The 16028-nt window shown below is 44.3% G+C and overlaps 1 protein-coding gene across 1 annotated transcript in view; it reads right to left on the minus strand.

Moving 5' to 3' along the window:
• LOC135195783 (kinesin-like protein KIF19) overlaps window positions 1-15715 on the minus strand; it is a 137858-nt gene extending 122143 nt beyond the window's left edge. The window contains exon 1 of the mRNA XM_064222258.1: window positions 15456-15715. Within this exon, the coding sequence (XP_064078328.1) occupies window positions 15456-15581 (126 nt within the window). The 5' untranslated portion in view covers window positions 15582-15715. The remainder of the gene's footprint in view (window positions 1-15455) is intronic.
• Between the last annotated feature and the right edge of the window lie 313 nt (window positions 15716-16028).

Raw genomic sequence — 16028 nt, forward strand, 5'->3', positions numbered from 1 at the left:
AGAGAAAATTAAAAGTAACCCGCCTTCCCTGTAGGCCTACACGAATACCCAATAGAAGCAGTCAAGTTTAGATATCTCAGCTCTACTGTCTATACCTACCTCTTGGATTTAAATATGATAATTATGATAACAACGGAGGAATTACAGTGATACCACTCCGTAAATCACCACGAGAAACCAAGGAAATTCCTGTAATACGGTAGCGCATTTTGAAGGCGTTCAACCCGCTGGCCGTTGTTCAATAGTTTTCAGACTGAATTACGTCGACAAAGGCGCGTGATTATTCTCGTATCATTACGTCACCAGCCTTGAGACCTGGACTGATACGACCCCTTCCCACAACAATTCCTGTAACGATTATCCTGGTTCCGGATGACAGCGGATCTATCCACACTAGACTGTACTAAAATCGGATTCTTTTTTTACAACGCGATACTTTTTCGTGACAAATGAGCTAACTTGCGCAATTCCATAGCATTTTACCTGCTGAAAGTGTCGCGATGTTGCCAACTGGCGGCAAAACGAACTGTAATCACTTAAATGGTTATTGATACGGTGTTAAGCAATCGAGAAAAGGCTCTCTCTCTCTCTCTCTCTCTACATGTATGCTGCCTATGATGTGAAATCTAAAAACTATATTAAGGAGAGTTTTACGTTCACATTTCTTTTATAATATATAATTATAATATATATATATATATATATATATATATATATATTATATTATATATATACTATAAAAGGAGCCCATAAAAACACCAAAATGTAGAGAGAAAGTACTATATTTCAGAGACTGCTGTCTCTCTCTTAGGTATATGAATGAGAAAGTTTACAGAAAAGGTGGTATTTATACCAAGAGATTCGTCCACAAGTAAGCCAATTTAGGTCACCCCGCTGATAATCTTCCTTTAATCTTCTTAAGCGTTGGTTGAATGAACACTGCGTCGACGATGTCCGATGTCCAATTCCCTTTTGAGATGTTCCATTACATGCTTCTCTTTTATTAAGGCCGATTCCATCATTTGACTCTTGTACCGCATTGCTGCTATAATTACACGTGACATATTTTCCAGTTTATTCTATGGTTATGTTCATTTATATGATTGAAAATAGCCGAGTTCTGTTGTCCATACCTAACTGACCGTTTGTGTTGTATTAATCTCTGGGGAAGTGATTTACCTGTAAATCCGATGTAAGATTGGTCACAGTCCTGGCATGGGATCTCATATACCCCAGAGTCTTTGGGCGGTGTCTTTTTGTTGGACGTTAATCAGGATTTGGCTAAGGTATTTGGGTAGGTAAATGCAAAAGGGTTGGATTTCCCAGGGAATGTGAGTTACTCTCTTAATCGTCTCCAGGTGGGGGGAATTTTTATTTTATTGTTGGGTGTCTCTGGTCTTGTCTTTAGGGGTTCGGTAGAAAATTAGTTTGCTTTTTGAATTGCTTTCTCAATTATAATGGTCAGGATACTTTAAAGATGAAAGTTGCTTGCGAATTAGTTCAAATTCTTTTTCCAGGAAATCTGGGGAACAAATTCGTAAGGCTCTTAAGAATAGGTTGCTAGCTAGACCTATCTTGATAGTATTGTCATGATAGCTAAAGTAGTGAATATATGAAAGTGAGAACGTTGGTTTTCTGTATATGGTAAATTTGTATTCTGTCGTGTCTCTGATTATTAAAACATCAAGAAAGGAATTTTGTTGTCTGTTTCCCATTCAACTTTAAATTTGATGCTGGGCACTAATGCGTTTAATTTTGAGAGGAATTCATTAAAATTACCCCACTTATTATCCCAAAATGTTAGTATGTCATCCACGTATCTCATCCACAGCATGTTTTTGGGTTTTATTGCATTTATTACTGTAGTTTCAAAGTATTCCATGTACAGATTGGCTAAAATAGGACTTAAAGGACTACCCATAACCTACACCCGAATTTTTGCTTGTAGAATGATTCCCCGAATGAAAAATACGTTATTAGATGCACATAATTCAACTTTACTTTATTATTTTGTCAAGTGCCAAAGGGAAATGATCTGAATAGGGGATAATTTTTCCTTAAAAACTGAAGAACGTCCTGTACTGGTACTTTTGTGAATAGGGAGTCTACGTCAAGGCTTAAAAGTTTTATGTTGTGAAGTGGTATATGTGCTTCTCTGAATTTGTGACAAAAGTCTTCCGAATGTTTGATGTGACTGGGAAGAAAAAGTGCCTAAAAAAGGAGAAAGGAGGCCAGCTAACCATTTAGAAATTTTGTAATTGAAAGCTCCGGCGCATGAACGATGGGTCTGAATGGAAGATTGTCTTTGTGAGTTTTGGGAAGACCATAAAAGTAGGGTAATTTAGGATTAATTACTTTAAATTTCTCTAATAGTTCAATACTCTTTTTGTCTTGGCCAATTAATCTTACTTTCCGAAAAATTCTGTGGGAACGTTCTGAAGGGGATTTTTCGTCAGTTTTTCGTAAGTATTTGTGTCGCTAAGGAGCTGGTTGATTTTGTCGAGGTAGAAGTCTTTGTCCATTATTACAATTTTGCCGTCTTTGTCGATCTACTATTATAACATCTAACTTTTTTAGCGAGTGGATGGCTATCATGAATCTGCGGGGAACAGGATATTTCTTATGAAGGTCAGTTAAAGCATTTAGTAACACTCCTTTTTAAACATATCTCTTCACGGCTGTAGTTTTTGTCAGATATATCTGACAAAATCTACAGCCGTGGAGATATGTTTAAAAGGAGTGTTACTAAATGCTTTAACTGACCTTCATAAGAAAATATCCTGTTCCCCGCAGATTCATGATAGCCATCCACTCGCTAAAAAAGTAGATGTTATAATAAGTAGATCCGACAAAGACGGCAAAATTGTAATAATGGACAAAGACTTCTACCTCGACAAAATCAACCAGCTCCTTAGCGACACAAATACTTACGAAAAACTGACGAAAATCCCCTTCAGAACGTTTCCCACAGAATTTTTTCGGAAAGTAAGGATTAATTGGCCAAGACAAAAAGAGTATTGAAATATTAGAGAAATTTAAAGTAATTAATCCTAAATTACCCTACTTTTATGGTCTTCCCAAAACTCACAAAGACAATCTTCCATTCAGACCCATCGTTTCATGCGCCGGAGCTTTCAATTACAAAATTTCTAAATGGTTAGCTGGCCTCCTTTCTCCTTTTTTAGGCACTTTTTCTCCCAGTCACATCAAACATTCGGAAGACTTTTGTCACAAATTCAGAGAAGCACATATACCACTTCACAACATAAAACTTTTAAGCCTTGACGTAGACTCCCTAAAAAAAAAAAAAAAACATTCACAAAAGTACCCAGTACAGGACGTTTCTTTCAGTTTTTGGAACAAAAATTATCCCCCTATTCAGATCATTTCCCTTTGGCTCTTGACAAAATAATAAAGTTAGTTGAATTATGTGCATCTAATAACGTATTTTCATTCGGGGAATCATTCTACAAGCAAAAATTCGGGTGTAGTATGGGTAGTCCTTTAAGTCCTATTTTAGCCAATCTGTACATGGAATACTTTGAAACTACAGTAATAAATGCAATAAAACCCAAAAATGACAATTTGTCGAAAATTGCATTTTTCCTAACTATACAAACCTGAGGTCCTTTAACAATAGGAAGGTAACTAGCGGCAGCTGGGACGGTCGTAAGCTTCGAACAAGGGGAGAACGGTAGTTAACTGCTTGTCCGATCGTGCGCGCGCCCGCGAGGTGAAGAATCACTTTTGCTTTAGGCCCATGCAAAAAGTTGCAGAGTGAGGGGTGGCATGAGGTGGGACTATATGTAAAGGACCTCAGGTTTGTATAGTTAGGAAAAATGCAATTTTCGACAAATTGTCATTTGTTCCGATACGTAATACAAACCCTCGGTCCTTTAACAATAGGAAGACTCACTTCTTGGTGGAGGAATCTGAGTCTTTTTGGTGAACAGACTGGTGTTCGTCCAACCCTGGAGTGCCTCCCTGTCGTAAGAGCTAAGGAGGGATCCAAACCTCTGTCCGATTGATCGGTGTGCACCGCAGGATCAATGGTCAGACCTCTGGGCCAGTACTAAGAGAGAGGCAAGTACTCTTCGTACCAGCAAGCAAGAACTTGTTCCTGTTTGCAAGAGACAATCATAAAATGATGGGTTTGTCTCAATTTGGCATCCACTTCCTCCCCCTTGTTGGAGGAAGTGGTGGATATTTACTCCTATCCCTACTGAAAGGGATAGGATGGTGCTCTATTGAGTAGCTCACCTGCATCTCGTCCTTACCCAGCAGGGTGACGACCGTGTCCCTCTACCCAAAGGTAGAGGGAAGAAAAAAGATGGGAAGAGGAGCCAGTCACACTCTCATTCCTCATCCATTCTTACGGTCACACCAGGACTCGATGCTGTTCAGGCCTGCGAGGGTCTGGGTTAACTACACAACGTGTTGAGCAACCACCACGGTTCCCAAGGAAAAAGATCCAAGGAACTGTGGGCAATATCCTGAAGGTAGAAGGAGGTGCATGCGGTCCGGTTGGACCAGGCGCCTGCCTTCATTACCTGCGCCACGGAGAAGTTCTTGCGGAACGCGAGAGAATGATGAAGAGGCGTCCGCACTCATCGCCTGGGTGTCGAGTTTCTTCAGACAGCTCCGTCGCACCTTCACAGGACAAAGCAGCATAGCCTTCGTATCGGAGGCGGTGACGTCCATTAGGGAGGGTATTGTGAAGGACTCGAACCAATCGTCAGTTACCGAAGGGTTCCGAGTCTTCGCTACGAAGATCGGTACGAAATCGAGCGTCACAAATCCCCATCCCTTTGTGCTTGACTTCTCAAGAGAAGTCATGCAGTTACCTAAGACGAAAAGAAGGAATAGTCGTATGACCTATCCCTCTTCTCGACTTTGGTTATGTACAGTACTCATACTGACAAGCTATTAAGACGAAGTAATGATTGCTCTGGAACAACCGAACTAAGTCCACAGCATAGTTCGTAACTGACTCGGGCGCTCTGACAGCTGCCGACTGACTGGTTCGGAATCAGTAGAGGCAATAAGTTTGGTCCAAGCATCCGGGTAAGTACGTGGACCTTACGCCCTTTAAGAGTTATGCTGAGAGACCAAACAAATAAAATATTTGTTAGTCACCGATGCCGGACGGCGCGGCGATGATTCTCTTAATGCATAAGCTCAAAAGGCGAAAGTCAATTGCCTTCAAAAGACCGAGGTCCCTGATGGCAGAAAATCTCATAGACGTTGAATCTCAGCTTAAGGAGAAACAACACTATGTGACGTTGAAGACGAAGGTAGGCAATGAATGCAACCTACGTCTTCCAACTGAATCGAGAGAAGGAATCTCAAGATTCTAAACCTGTGCTTACAAATGACTGAAAACGCTAACCGCCATTTCATTGCTGTCCGTTGTGCAATGAAAGCGGGGCGTTCTTCAGTAATGAAACACAGGGGAGAGCCGCTTGAAGAACTGCTTCTCATGGGCTGAACGTTTGGAAGTAGAGCTGGCAGGTGTGGGAGTAGGCGATGTCTTTCAATACATCTGCTAATCCGGGGTGAACAATGAACAATTGTACACCTCCGAATACAAGATATTTTGAGGACAAACTCAGATTCCGCAAAAATCATTCGCATTATCGGGATACGATGCAGCAAGAGACTATTACAGAATTCTTTTACCGTGCGGTAAACAGAAAGATGAGAGTCGAATAGATATCTCTGTTTAAAATTCTCGCAATACCGAAGACGATGAATACTAGCGTCTCTCAGCAGTAGATGGTCATTCATGTATGCGAGAATCCCCGTTAATCAGAGACTTAAGTCCATGATTGTTGGGCAGAGATACGGTTGTTATTCAATCAAAGCAGTGAGAAAGACATAAACAACCGTCCATCTCAAAGCGGCAGCTGATACTGAAATGCCTCGGGCAATTCAATACGCAGTAGCTGTCGCTGACTCGTCATCCTGAAGTTGCCAAGTAATCCGTTTCACGAAGGAATGCGTTCGGCTAGAACCAACGAGCACAAAAAGATATGCTCGAGCAATTATATTAAGCGAAACGAATTTCGGTAAATATAAAAGCTTAAATGGTGTTTGTTGTGACAACACCATAAGTATATAAAATTGAAACTGGAAACTCCCTGGTAGGGGGTTTGCAGCAACCCGGGTTGCAGTTCAATTAGAATACTTTTCGTCTAAGTCGCAATCCGTAGAATAACCAGGATATGCGCCTACCCCTCGGACCATTCACTGCTTTGCAGAATCATGTCGCGAGGTTAATATACGTAGTATATTTGTAGGATTCTGAACAACGATCTCCATCCTAAATTCTTTCCTTCAAGAAAACAAAATAAGGATTGGAGATCGACCACCTTCGTTCTCTATTAAAGAGAGTGAAGGAGAAGTCTTCCTCGAAGGAAAGCTTCAATGGTGAACAGAATACTAAGACGATAGTTCCAGCCAAACTGGATATTCCCGTCCGTTCTTCTCTATTCCAGGTTGGTCGCCTACTGTGAGATAGTCTTCTTTCAGCAGCAGTCCTTTCTTCTAATGCTAGAAATTCCAGGAATTCGAGCATAAAGGCGAGGTTCCCGATTATCGTGTAACATATCGGGGATTCTCGTCTCGCTCACTTTGGACGTGGTCTCGCCTAAGTGTTTGGAGATCGTAAGAAATTTCTCTAACACTCTGAATGCGCTAGAAATTCCGTAGAATTCTAAGCAGTCTGCGAAACCCCCACCGAATTCGTCAAACGATATCGGCTGGTGGTCCTCTCGATTCCCGTAGAAATCGAGAATGGGGCAGGATCCCTCCTCAACGACCGGGGCTTACGTCAGGTAGGAACGAAGGTCTCCCCTGGTAGTGCAGTCCCCAATGTGGGATCCTACAGAGAAATCTCTGTAGGATCCTTCCCCTTTCCCTCGTAGCCGTAAGGAGAGAGGGAATGGGGGAGGAATTGGATACTCGCTCGCCTTCCCAGTGGAACTAGCAGTTGGAGAAGAGTAGGAGCAGCCATCGCCTTGCGGCGATGGCCTCTCAGAGTCTGGGAAAACGTATCGTCAGGAGAAAACGTTTTCCCCGAGGAGGGTTACGAACTCTCACTGTAGGTAAGGGTCTGCCGCCACTGTGAACGTCGTCTGGGTGGGGCTGATCGACACCTGACAGGAGAGAGCCGATACCGTCCTCCGACTCATTCCAGTCCTCGTCGAGGTCGAAACCTCTCAGGAGGAACCGAAGGAGTATTTAAATACGGTGTCCGAAGACACGTAGAAACGCCGCTGTCGCAGTAGAGGAGGTGGAAGTAGCTTGATCGACCGGCCAGAACTGAGAGAGCCTTCTTGTCCGGAGACGAGAGACTCTGGTTCAAGACAGAATCGGCAAGCTTCGATCGCGGCATACCCACCGTCGGTTTGGGTTCCCTCTCGGGCCCCAAAACGACTCGAGCAGAGACATGGGCTCTGCTGGTGGGAGCGGCGATCCTTCCCCCCGGTCGTTGTGCTGACGAATCAGTGCAATAACCTGGGTAAAGTTACTCTGAATCTCGGAAGTTACAGCGTCTTGAGGAGTAGGACCGTCCAGTCCCTCAACAAGAGCAGCTCCCAGGACCCTCCTCCTTCAGAAGAAGGACCAGCAACAGATCCCTGACGGTTGCCTCCAAATCACTTGCGCGTACGTCCTGGTTGGTCCTAAGACCAACCTGGCACGTGCGGCGTCGTGACGGGATCGTGAGCGGCGCATCTCTCACGATCACTCCTATATACCTCGCTCTTCCTGGCGTATGCCGAGGAAGTTGAAGGTATCGGAGAGACAGAACTGACGCTACCCCCTCTCCCCCTGACGGTCGCCTCCAATCACTTGCGCGTACGTCCTGGTTGGTCCTAAGACCATACGTGGCACGTGCGGCGTCGTGACGGGATCGTGAGCGGCGCACCTCTCACGATCACTCCTAGCTACCTCGCTCTTCCCGGTGTAGCCCGAGGAAGTTGAAGGTAGTGGAGAGACAGACCTGACGCTCCCCCCCCGCTCGCTGGCAGGACCAGCGTACGTGGGGGGCTGCAGCCGATCACCAACCCGCGGTGGGGATCGATCTGCAGGCCTGGCCGTGCCGCTCACCTGTGGCGAGCGGCTCGACTGAGCACGTCGACCCCCGGCTCCCGTGCGTCAGACGAGCTGCTGCTGGTCACCGTATTCGCCCGGTCCCTGTGGGAGCGGCGGTCAGGTGACCTGCAGAGCTCGCTTTCGCCGTGAGACCGGTGAGCGTCCTCGCGGCACGTCAAACCGCTGGTACCAGCCGAGGCTGGTACCGTCGGTCGAGGGGACCTGGGGGACCTCTTCCCAGCCTTAAACCGTGGCCGGTCAGAGACCGTCACGTCCACCGAGGTACCGCTGGTCGATGCGAGAGCGGCCGCTGGCCTGGCGAGAGTCGCCTGAGCGGCTCTCGACAGTCTTCTGCTCCGTGCCTCGGTCATGACGCTGAGCGAACTCAGGCGTCTTAACTCTGGCTGCACGGTCACCCGAAGGAGATCGTACACTCGGAACTTCTCGCGGACGAGAAACCGAGCCGGTACCTGGCTTAGCAGCAGAGCTGCCAAGACCAGGCGAGGGTGTACCAGCGGTAGCCAGGCACACCCTTGGTCCCCGTCTTCTTCTTCTTCTCAGAAGGGGAGACGGGCCCCCGTTCCCGACCGGAACAGGAGGACCAGCAGAAGAACCCCCCCCCGTCACACCGGAATGTGACGAGCCCTTCGAAGTTCCCGAAGGAGTCTTCTTAGGGGGAATAACAAAACCCGGTTACCAGCTGGTCGCTGCGAGAGCGGCCGCTGGCCTGGCGAGAGTCACCTGAGCGTTTCTCGCCAGCCTTCTGCTCCGTGCCGTGGTCTTGGCGCCGAGCGAACTCTGGCGCCGAAACTTTGGCTGCACGGTCTTCCCGATGGAGAGCGTACACTCGGGATCTCCCGCGAACGAGAGACCGAGCCGGAACCTGGCGTAGCAGCATCGCCGCTAGCACCAGGCGAGGAAGTACCAGAGCTAACCGATACTCCTCTGGTCCCCGTCTATCTCTTCCTTACGGAAGGGGAGACGGCCCCGCTCCCGAAGGAGCAGGAGGACCAGCAGAAGGACCCCGTCCCACCGAGGTGGACGGGCCCTTAGAAGTTCCCGAAGGAGACTTCTTTAGGGGGGGGAGGCAGCCTTCTTCTTCTTCGGCTTATGGGCCTTAGAAGTCGAAGGGGAAGAGGCAGCAACAGACGAAGACGAAGATGACACCTTCCTCTTCTTCGTCAGCTCACGCAGGACAGTCGTCAGGTCCTCCATCCAGGCCGGAGTCGGGCCTATTGCCGAAGCAACACGGCCCGACTGCACCTGTCCGGAAGGACCTGGGACTGGGAAGACACACCATGGGCAGGACCAGCATGGACAGGCGCAGGAACCAGGAGCGACAGGAACAGCAACCAGCTCAGGAGCGGCAGGAACAGCGGCAGCGGTAAACACGAAGGGACAGCCAAGCCAGTAGCGGGAACCACATCAGCGACAGGTCGGCAGGCCCAGCCATCGCCTCGTAGAATCATCGGCAGCCAGCGTGGTACTGGCGGCCGGTCCAGGGGCGAGCTGCTGGAACAGCGGAAGTCTGGGGCAGGCAACACGAAGAAAACACAGGCGGCGGCGGCATACCCCTCCTCGGTACGGCGGCGACCGGCCCTAGAAGCGGCAGACGGCGTCACCGACACAGCATGGGGAGTGTAGACCAGCGGGGGGAAGCAGCATAAGCGGCCGTGAAGGTTGTAGTGGAGACCACTCCAAGGTCACCGCCCCAGACCTCGCTAGACTCTGCAGCAGATCGTGGATGCTAGGCACGCCCTGCAGCCGCAGTGGTCCATACCTGTCCAAGGTCGTCTCCCACGGCTGTAGCACCTGCGGTAGCACAGACAGATTAGTAAGAGGGGTTCCCTCACGCACGGGGGGGGAGACATGCCCCACCCCGAACGGAAGGAAGACCCCAAAAACAAAATACGAGGAAGCTGAGGGCGGGGGGGCAGGAAAGAAGACGAAGAATCGGATACCAAGGGAGTCGCGGGAGAGCTTTCCGACGACTTCCTGGCAGACCTTCGCTTCCCCTACCCCCGCACAGCAGTGAAAAGTAATATGAAAATGAAACAGAATACTGCACTTGCGATTCACTTCATAGAACTTAAAGAGGGAAAAATCAATTCCCGGTAAGAGCGGAAACTTGATCCATAATAATAGATGCTATCATAAATATATATGAAAATGAACAATACTGCACTTGCTATTTTCACTTTCACAGCAATAAATCGTAAGGATTAATTCCCGGGTAAGAGCGGAAATTGATCCAAAATTAAATTTGATGCAATTAATAAATGAAAATGAAAAGAAAACTGCATTGCGAATCCACTTTCATTGCATTCTATTCATACAAAATAAGAGGCTCTTGCCGAGCGCAATCAAGCTCTCGGCAACGAACGCACAGGGCAAAAATATAATGAAAAAGAGTACTTACATCTTTCAATTACACACTTTCGCCCAAAATACATGACTCGGCGCGAGTGCGCCCGCCCTCGGCACCGAGACATAATTCAAGGGTTCAATTCATGAAAAGAGCGGAAATCGCCGTCTCTACGGCGATAGCTCCATGTTGATTCATAATTAAGTATGAAAATGAAAACAGTGTACTTACAGTTTCATTTTCAAGTCAAACCAACCATTAGTAGAAAACACAATATAAACAAAGCATACGACGATGAAGCGGGCAGAGAGCGATGACGAACACGTCCTTCACACCCGCGGCCGAAAGCAAAAGTGATTCTTCACCTCTCGGGCGCGTGCGCGGGGCGCGCGCACGATCGGACAAGCAGTTAACTACCGTTCTCCCCTTGTTGCGAAGCTTACGACCGTCCCAGCTGCCGCTAGTTACCTTCCTATTGTTAAAGGACCGAGGGTTTGTATTACGTATCGGAACAAACATGCTGTGGATGAGATACGTGGATGACATACTAACATTTTGGGATAATAAGTGGGTAATTTTAATGAATTCCTCTCAAAATTAAACGCATTAGTGCCCAGCATCAAATTTAAAGTTGAATGGGAAACAGACAACAAAATTCCTTTTCTTGATGTTTTAATAATCAGAGACACGACAGAATACAAATTTACCATATACAGAAAACCAACGTTCTCATTTTCATATATTCACTACTTTAGCTATCATGACAATACTATCAAGATAGGTCTAGCTAGCAACCTATTCTTAAGAGCCTTACGAATTTGTTCCCCAGATTTCCTGGAAAAAGAATTTGAACTAATTCGCAAGCAACTTTCATCTTTAAAGTATCCTGACCATATAATTGAGAAAGCAATTCAAAAAGCAAACGTAATTTTCTACCGACCCCCTAAAGACAAGACCAGAGACACACCCAACAATAAAATAAAAATTCCCCACCTGGAGACGATTAAGAGAGTAACTCACACCCTGGGAAATCCAACCCTTTTGCATTTACCTACCCAAATACCTTAGCCAAATCCCTGATTAACGTCCAACAAAAGACACCGCCCAAAGACTCTGGGGTATATGAGATCCCATGCCAGGACTGTGACCAATCTTACATCGGATTTACAGGTAAATCACTTCCCCAGAGATTAATACAACACAAACGGTCAGTTAGGTATGGACAACAGAACTCGGCTATTTTCAATCATATAAATGAACATAACCATAGAATAAACTGGAATATGTCACGTGTAATTTATAGCAGCAACTGCCGGTACAAGAGTCAAATGATGGAATCGGCCTTAATAAAAGAGAAGCAGGTAATGAACATCTCAAAAGGGAATTGGACATCGGACATCGTCGACGCAGTGTTCATTCAACCAACGCTTAAGAAGATTAAAGGAAGATTATCAGCGGGGGTGACCTAAATTGGCTTACTTGTGGACGAATCTCTTGGTATAAATACCACCTTTTCTGTAAACTTTTCTCATTCATATACCTGAAGAGAGAGACAGCAGTCTCTGAAATATAGTACTTTTCTCTCTACATTTGTGTTTTTGATGGGCTCCTTTTATTAGATGGAATTCTGTTGTTACAGAACACTTTTACCAGTCATATATATATAGTATATATATATATATATATATATTATATATATTATACATATAGTAGATATATCTATATATATCATATATATCTGATAATTTTATAATACTATCATATAATATTATATATATATATGTATATATATATATATATCCACTATATAGAATATATAATATATCTATATATAGATATATAATATATATATGTATATTATTATATATATATACAATATATAGATATATACATATAATATATATATCATAATATATATTATTATATATATATATATATATATATTTATATATATATATATTCTCCTCTAAAGGGTGTCTCCAGAAAGAAGACAACCCAATGGTCAATGTCACATTCATACTTCCCTAATTTATCTGCTTTACACACCTATACAAAAGCACTTATAAACAGCGAAATGAACCCACCATTCACCTCTATCTCGTACTAACTCTCAATGCTCTGTGGATATTAAAGTCTTTCCTTTCTGATACCTCTTTCACTCAAACTATCCAGCGCTTTCTATGTCTTCCTGTCCTCTTCACTCATAACGCTCTGATTTATATAGTCCTGGACATTCTTTGCACCAAACTCTGAATTGGATAGAGTTGAGTTGAATATAGAATTCAGGCCAAAGGCCAAGCACTGGGACCTATGAGGTCATTCAGCGCTGAAAGGGAAATTGACAGTAAATGGTTTGAAAGGTGTAACAAGAAGAAATCGTCGCGGTTGCACTATGAATCAAGTATTAAGAGAGGGTGGAAAGTAAGATGAAGAAAGCGAACATGAAAGGAGGTACGGTAAAAGGAATGGAAGTGGTTGCAGCTAGGGGTCGAAGGCACGCTGCAATGAACCTTAATTAATGCCTACAGTGCACCGCATGAGGTCCACTGATGGCACTACCCCCCTACGGGACATTTGTGATAGACACACTTAGCTTGTTGTGGTACACGTTTTTGATGAGAGGATGAGCACCACTGGAGATCTACAATTCAATGGTCTACATTTATTTTCTGACCAATAAAAGCTACAGACATTTTGACAGGGAATCAGTCTACAGAAAGCAAAGGATGAATTTGTTATGGCAGGGTGTGATGTTTCTTTGGCAAAACCTAGCCTATGTCCTGTATGGTTCCCAATGATTTTAACAAGAGACAGGTGTAACTTTTACCAGAGGTTAAAGTAGAGTCCAGGATTGGGGAGGGCTAGCAACCATTCCCACCATGAGGTAAGTGGCATCTGAGTTAGGATGGATGGTGAGTGCCTTCACTCAAGCAGGACAAGCGCCTTAGGTTACATAAGTTAAGGGTATGCTAGGTTGAGATACACACCTGTATTTCAGTGTTTTTAAATTACCCATACTAGAACCCAAGCTTTTTGCTATGGTCCCCCATAACTGATAGACTTAAGGGTAGGGTTATATTAGATGTGAGGTCTTATCTTAAAAAAAAAAAAAAAAAAAAAAAAAGAAAAGGTTTGCAACCCCTGTCAAGAAGCCCCAAACACCCGAAGACTACGCTGTTGGTAAATCAGGTATTTAACTTGTTTTCTTATTACCCCACCCAAAAACCCAGGTTTTCAGTGTTCCCCATAATTGTTACATGTAAGGCTACGGTTAGGTTAAGGGGTAGGTGTTATACATTAAAACGGTGGTTTGCCAACCAAATTAACAGTAATACTATACTACTACCTTAATTTTTGGCTAACAGAGAGCTGAACATGAAATACTCTGGAACTTCACCAGGAGAGCTTATAATTTAAGTTTTTTACTGGCTCAAAAGGTGCCTAAATATTACTAACAGAACAACACAAGCTTACACATGCTCTCCTACACAGCACAAGTGCAGCAAGCAGTTAAAAATTCTGAAACTGGTATCAACAAATTACTGAACACACAAATAAAATAAAAATGTAATCAAAATATATGCAAATCTTCACATTTTTATCAGTAAACGTGTAACTTGATATTCACTTGTAACTTTCCCTTCCAAACCATAGGGTATGGAATATGCTGCGAGTTAACGCTAAGGGGAAGACATAGGGTGGCCCTCACTTGCTATGAACCATTGAGCAAGGTTAGGTTAGGATAAATTCAGTAATACTACTGAACACTGTTTCACTTGTCCTTCTATAACTAAAGTTGGGTGAAGCCAGCTAAGCCCAGTTAGGTCGGAACACAGGGCCCTAAGATAAGTTACATTATGGTACGTGTGGGTTAGGATGCACCCCAGTTGAAATATATCTTTGATATACTATTTAGCAGGCCACTACCTGCAGAAATTATGCAAAACTGTCCTGCACTTTAGTCTAAATTCCGTTGTTCAATTTATATGAATAAAGGTGTCCACAGTCACGTTCTCGGTCGAGCACGACCCAACACTACTTGATAGGTTGGGTTACAGAGGGTAAGGGTAAGACACCCTTGTAATTGGCCTACTGACACCTTTGTCTTTTATAATGTGTTCTGTGAGTTTATTTGTTTGTTTGTATGGCGGTTTTACGTTGCATGGAACCAGTGGTTATTAAGCAACGGGACCAACGGCTTTACGTGACTTCCGAACCACGTCGAGAGTGAACTTCTATCACCAGAAATACACATCTCTCACTCCTCAATGGAATGGCCGAGAATCGAACCCGCGATGTTCTGTGAGTGTTATAGATTTTATACATGAACCATGTGTTTTGTAATAGGTAGGTAGCCTAGCCTATGGTCCTGGCTTCCAAATGGGGTCATCCCATACCTCCCTACTTTGTTTTACTACGCTGTCGGTGGGGGATAAGCTATAAACGAATTACTTGCATACGCCTATATACATAAGCAATCCGCGGTGGCCTAGTCTATGGCAATTGACGTTTTCCTATGTTATTTTACTTACTGGACAAGAATTTAAAGTAATATTTATTCGGACGACTGTAATTAACCCCCAGGGACCAGTACTAAACACGGCGAAATACATTGGACGCCCCAATCCCTTGTGGATGTCGTATCCGCGCCGCGGTTGCGTTCCTTGCAGTTCGTGCAGAACTATTCTTTAGAATTAGTACTCTGCAAGAAACGTAACCGCGGATACGACATCTACCAGGGATTGGGGCGTCCAATGTATTTCGCCGTGTTTAGTACTGGTCCCTGGAGTTAATTACAGTCGTCCGAATACATATTACTTAAAACTCTTGTTCAGTAGGTAAAACTGCATAGAAAAACCGCAACTGCCATAGTCTGGGCCGTCGTGGATAAGTACCCACCGTTATAATAATACCTAATAAAAAAAAAAAAACATATCCTACCAACAGGTTTTACAAACATAGATCTTAGGCCTGGGCCGAAAAGTCTACTTACATTTTTATTCATTTCTGTAAACTCTGACTGGTGCAAGACGCTTCCTTGACGCATCAGGAACAGAGGTTTAGGTAGGTATTTCCTAGTATCATGTACAATAAACTCTTCAGCATTCAAAACTTCCATCGCGTGTTCAGTCTTTGCATCTATTCATCTTGCATTATGTAATCATTTATTGCCAAGCACCAGGCATGAAGGATCGCAAGACAGCGACGAACGAGAAACTTTTGCAAGATAAACTGGATCCAGGTTTCTGACATTTGTTGTCCTTCCATTTTGATTAGTTTGTCAGGCCACGTTCTTTTTACTGATAATTAGTTTTGGGGGTTGATGAGATCAGAAGATTATTTCTGTTTGCGTTTTATTCCTTCCTGAGAACTTAATAACTGTATTTTCAAATTAAAGAAATGTATAAATATTTATATTTTGGTTTACACTGCAAATACAACGGTTCCCAAAAAATCGTACGCTCCATCTCATAGTCATAGCGAAATCATTTTGTTCACTAAGAGTTGTTTGCTACAAGAAGACGAAAAATATATTTTTTTCTTGTTTCTGTGCACCGGTATTTCT

Source organism: Macrobrachium nipponense, chromosome 23, assembly GCF_015104395.2.
Source record: "Macrobrachium nipponense isolate FS-2020 chromosome 23, ASM1510439v2, whole genome shotgun sequence".
Classification (NCBI taxonomy): domain Eukaryota; kingdom Metazoa; phylum Arthropoda; class Malacostraca; order Decapoda; family Palaemonidae; genus Macrobrachium; species Macrobrachium nipponense.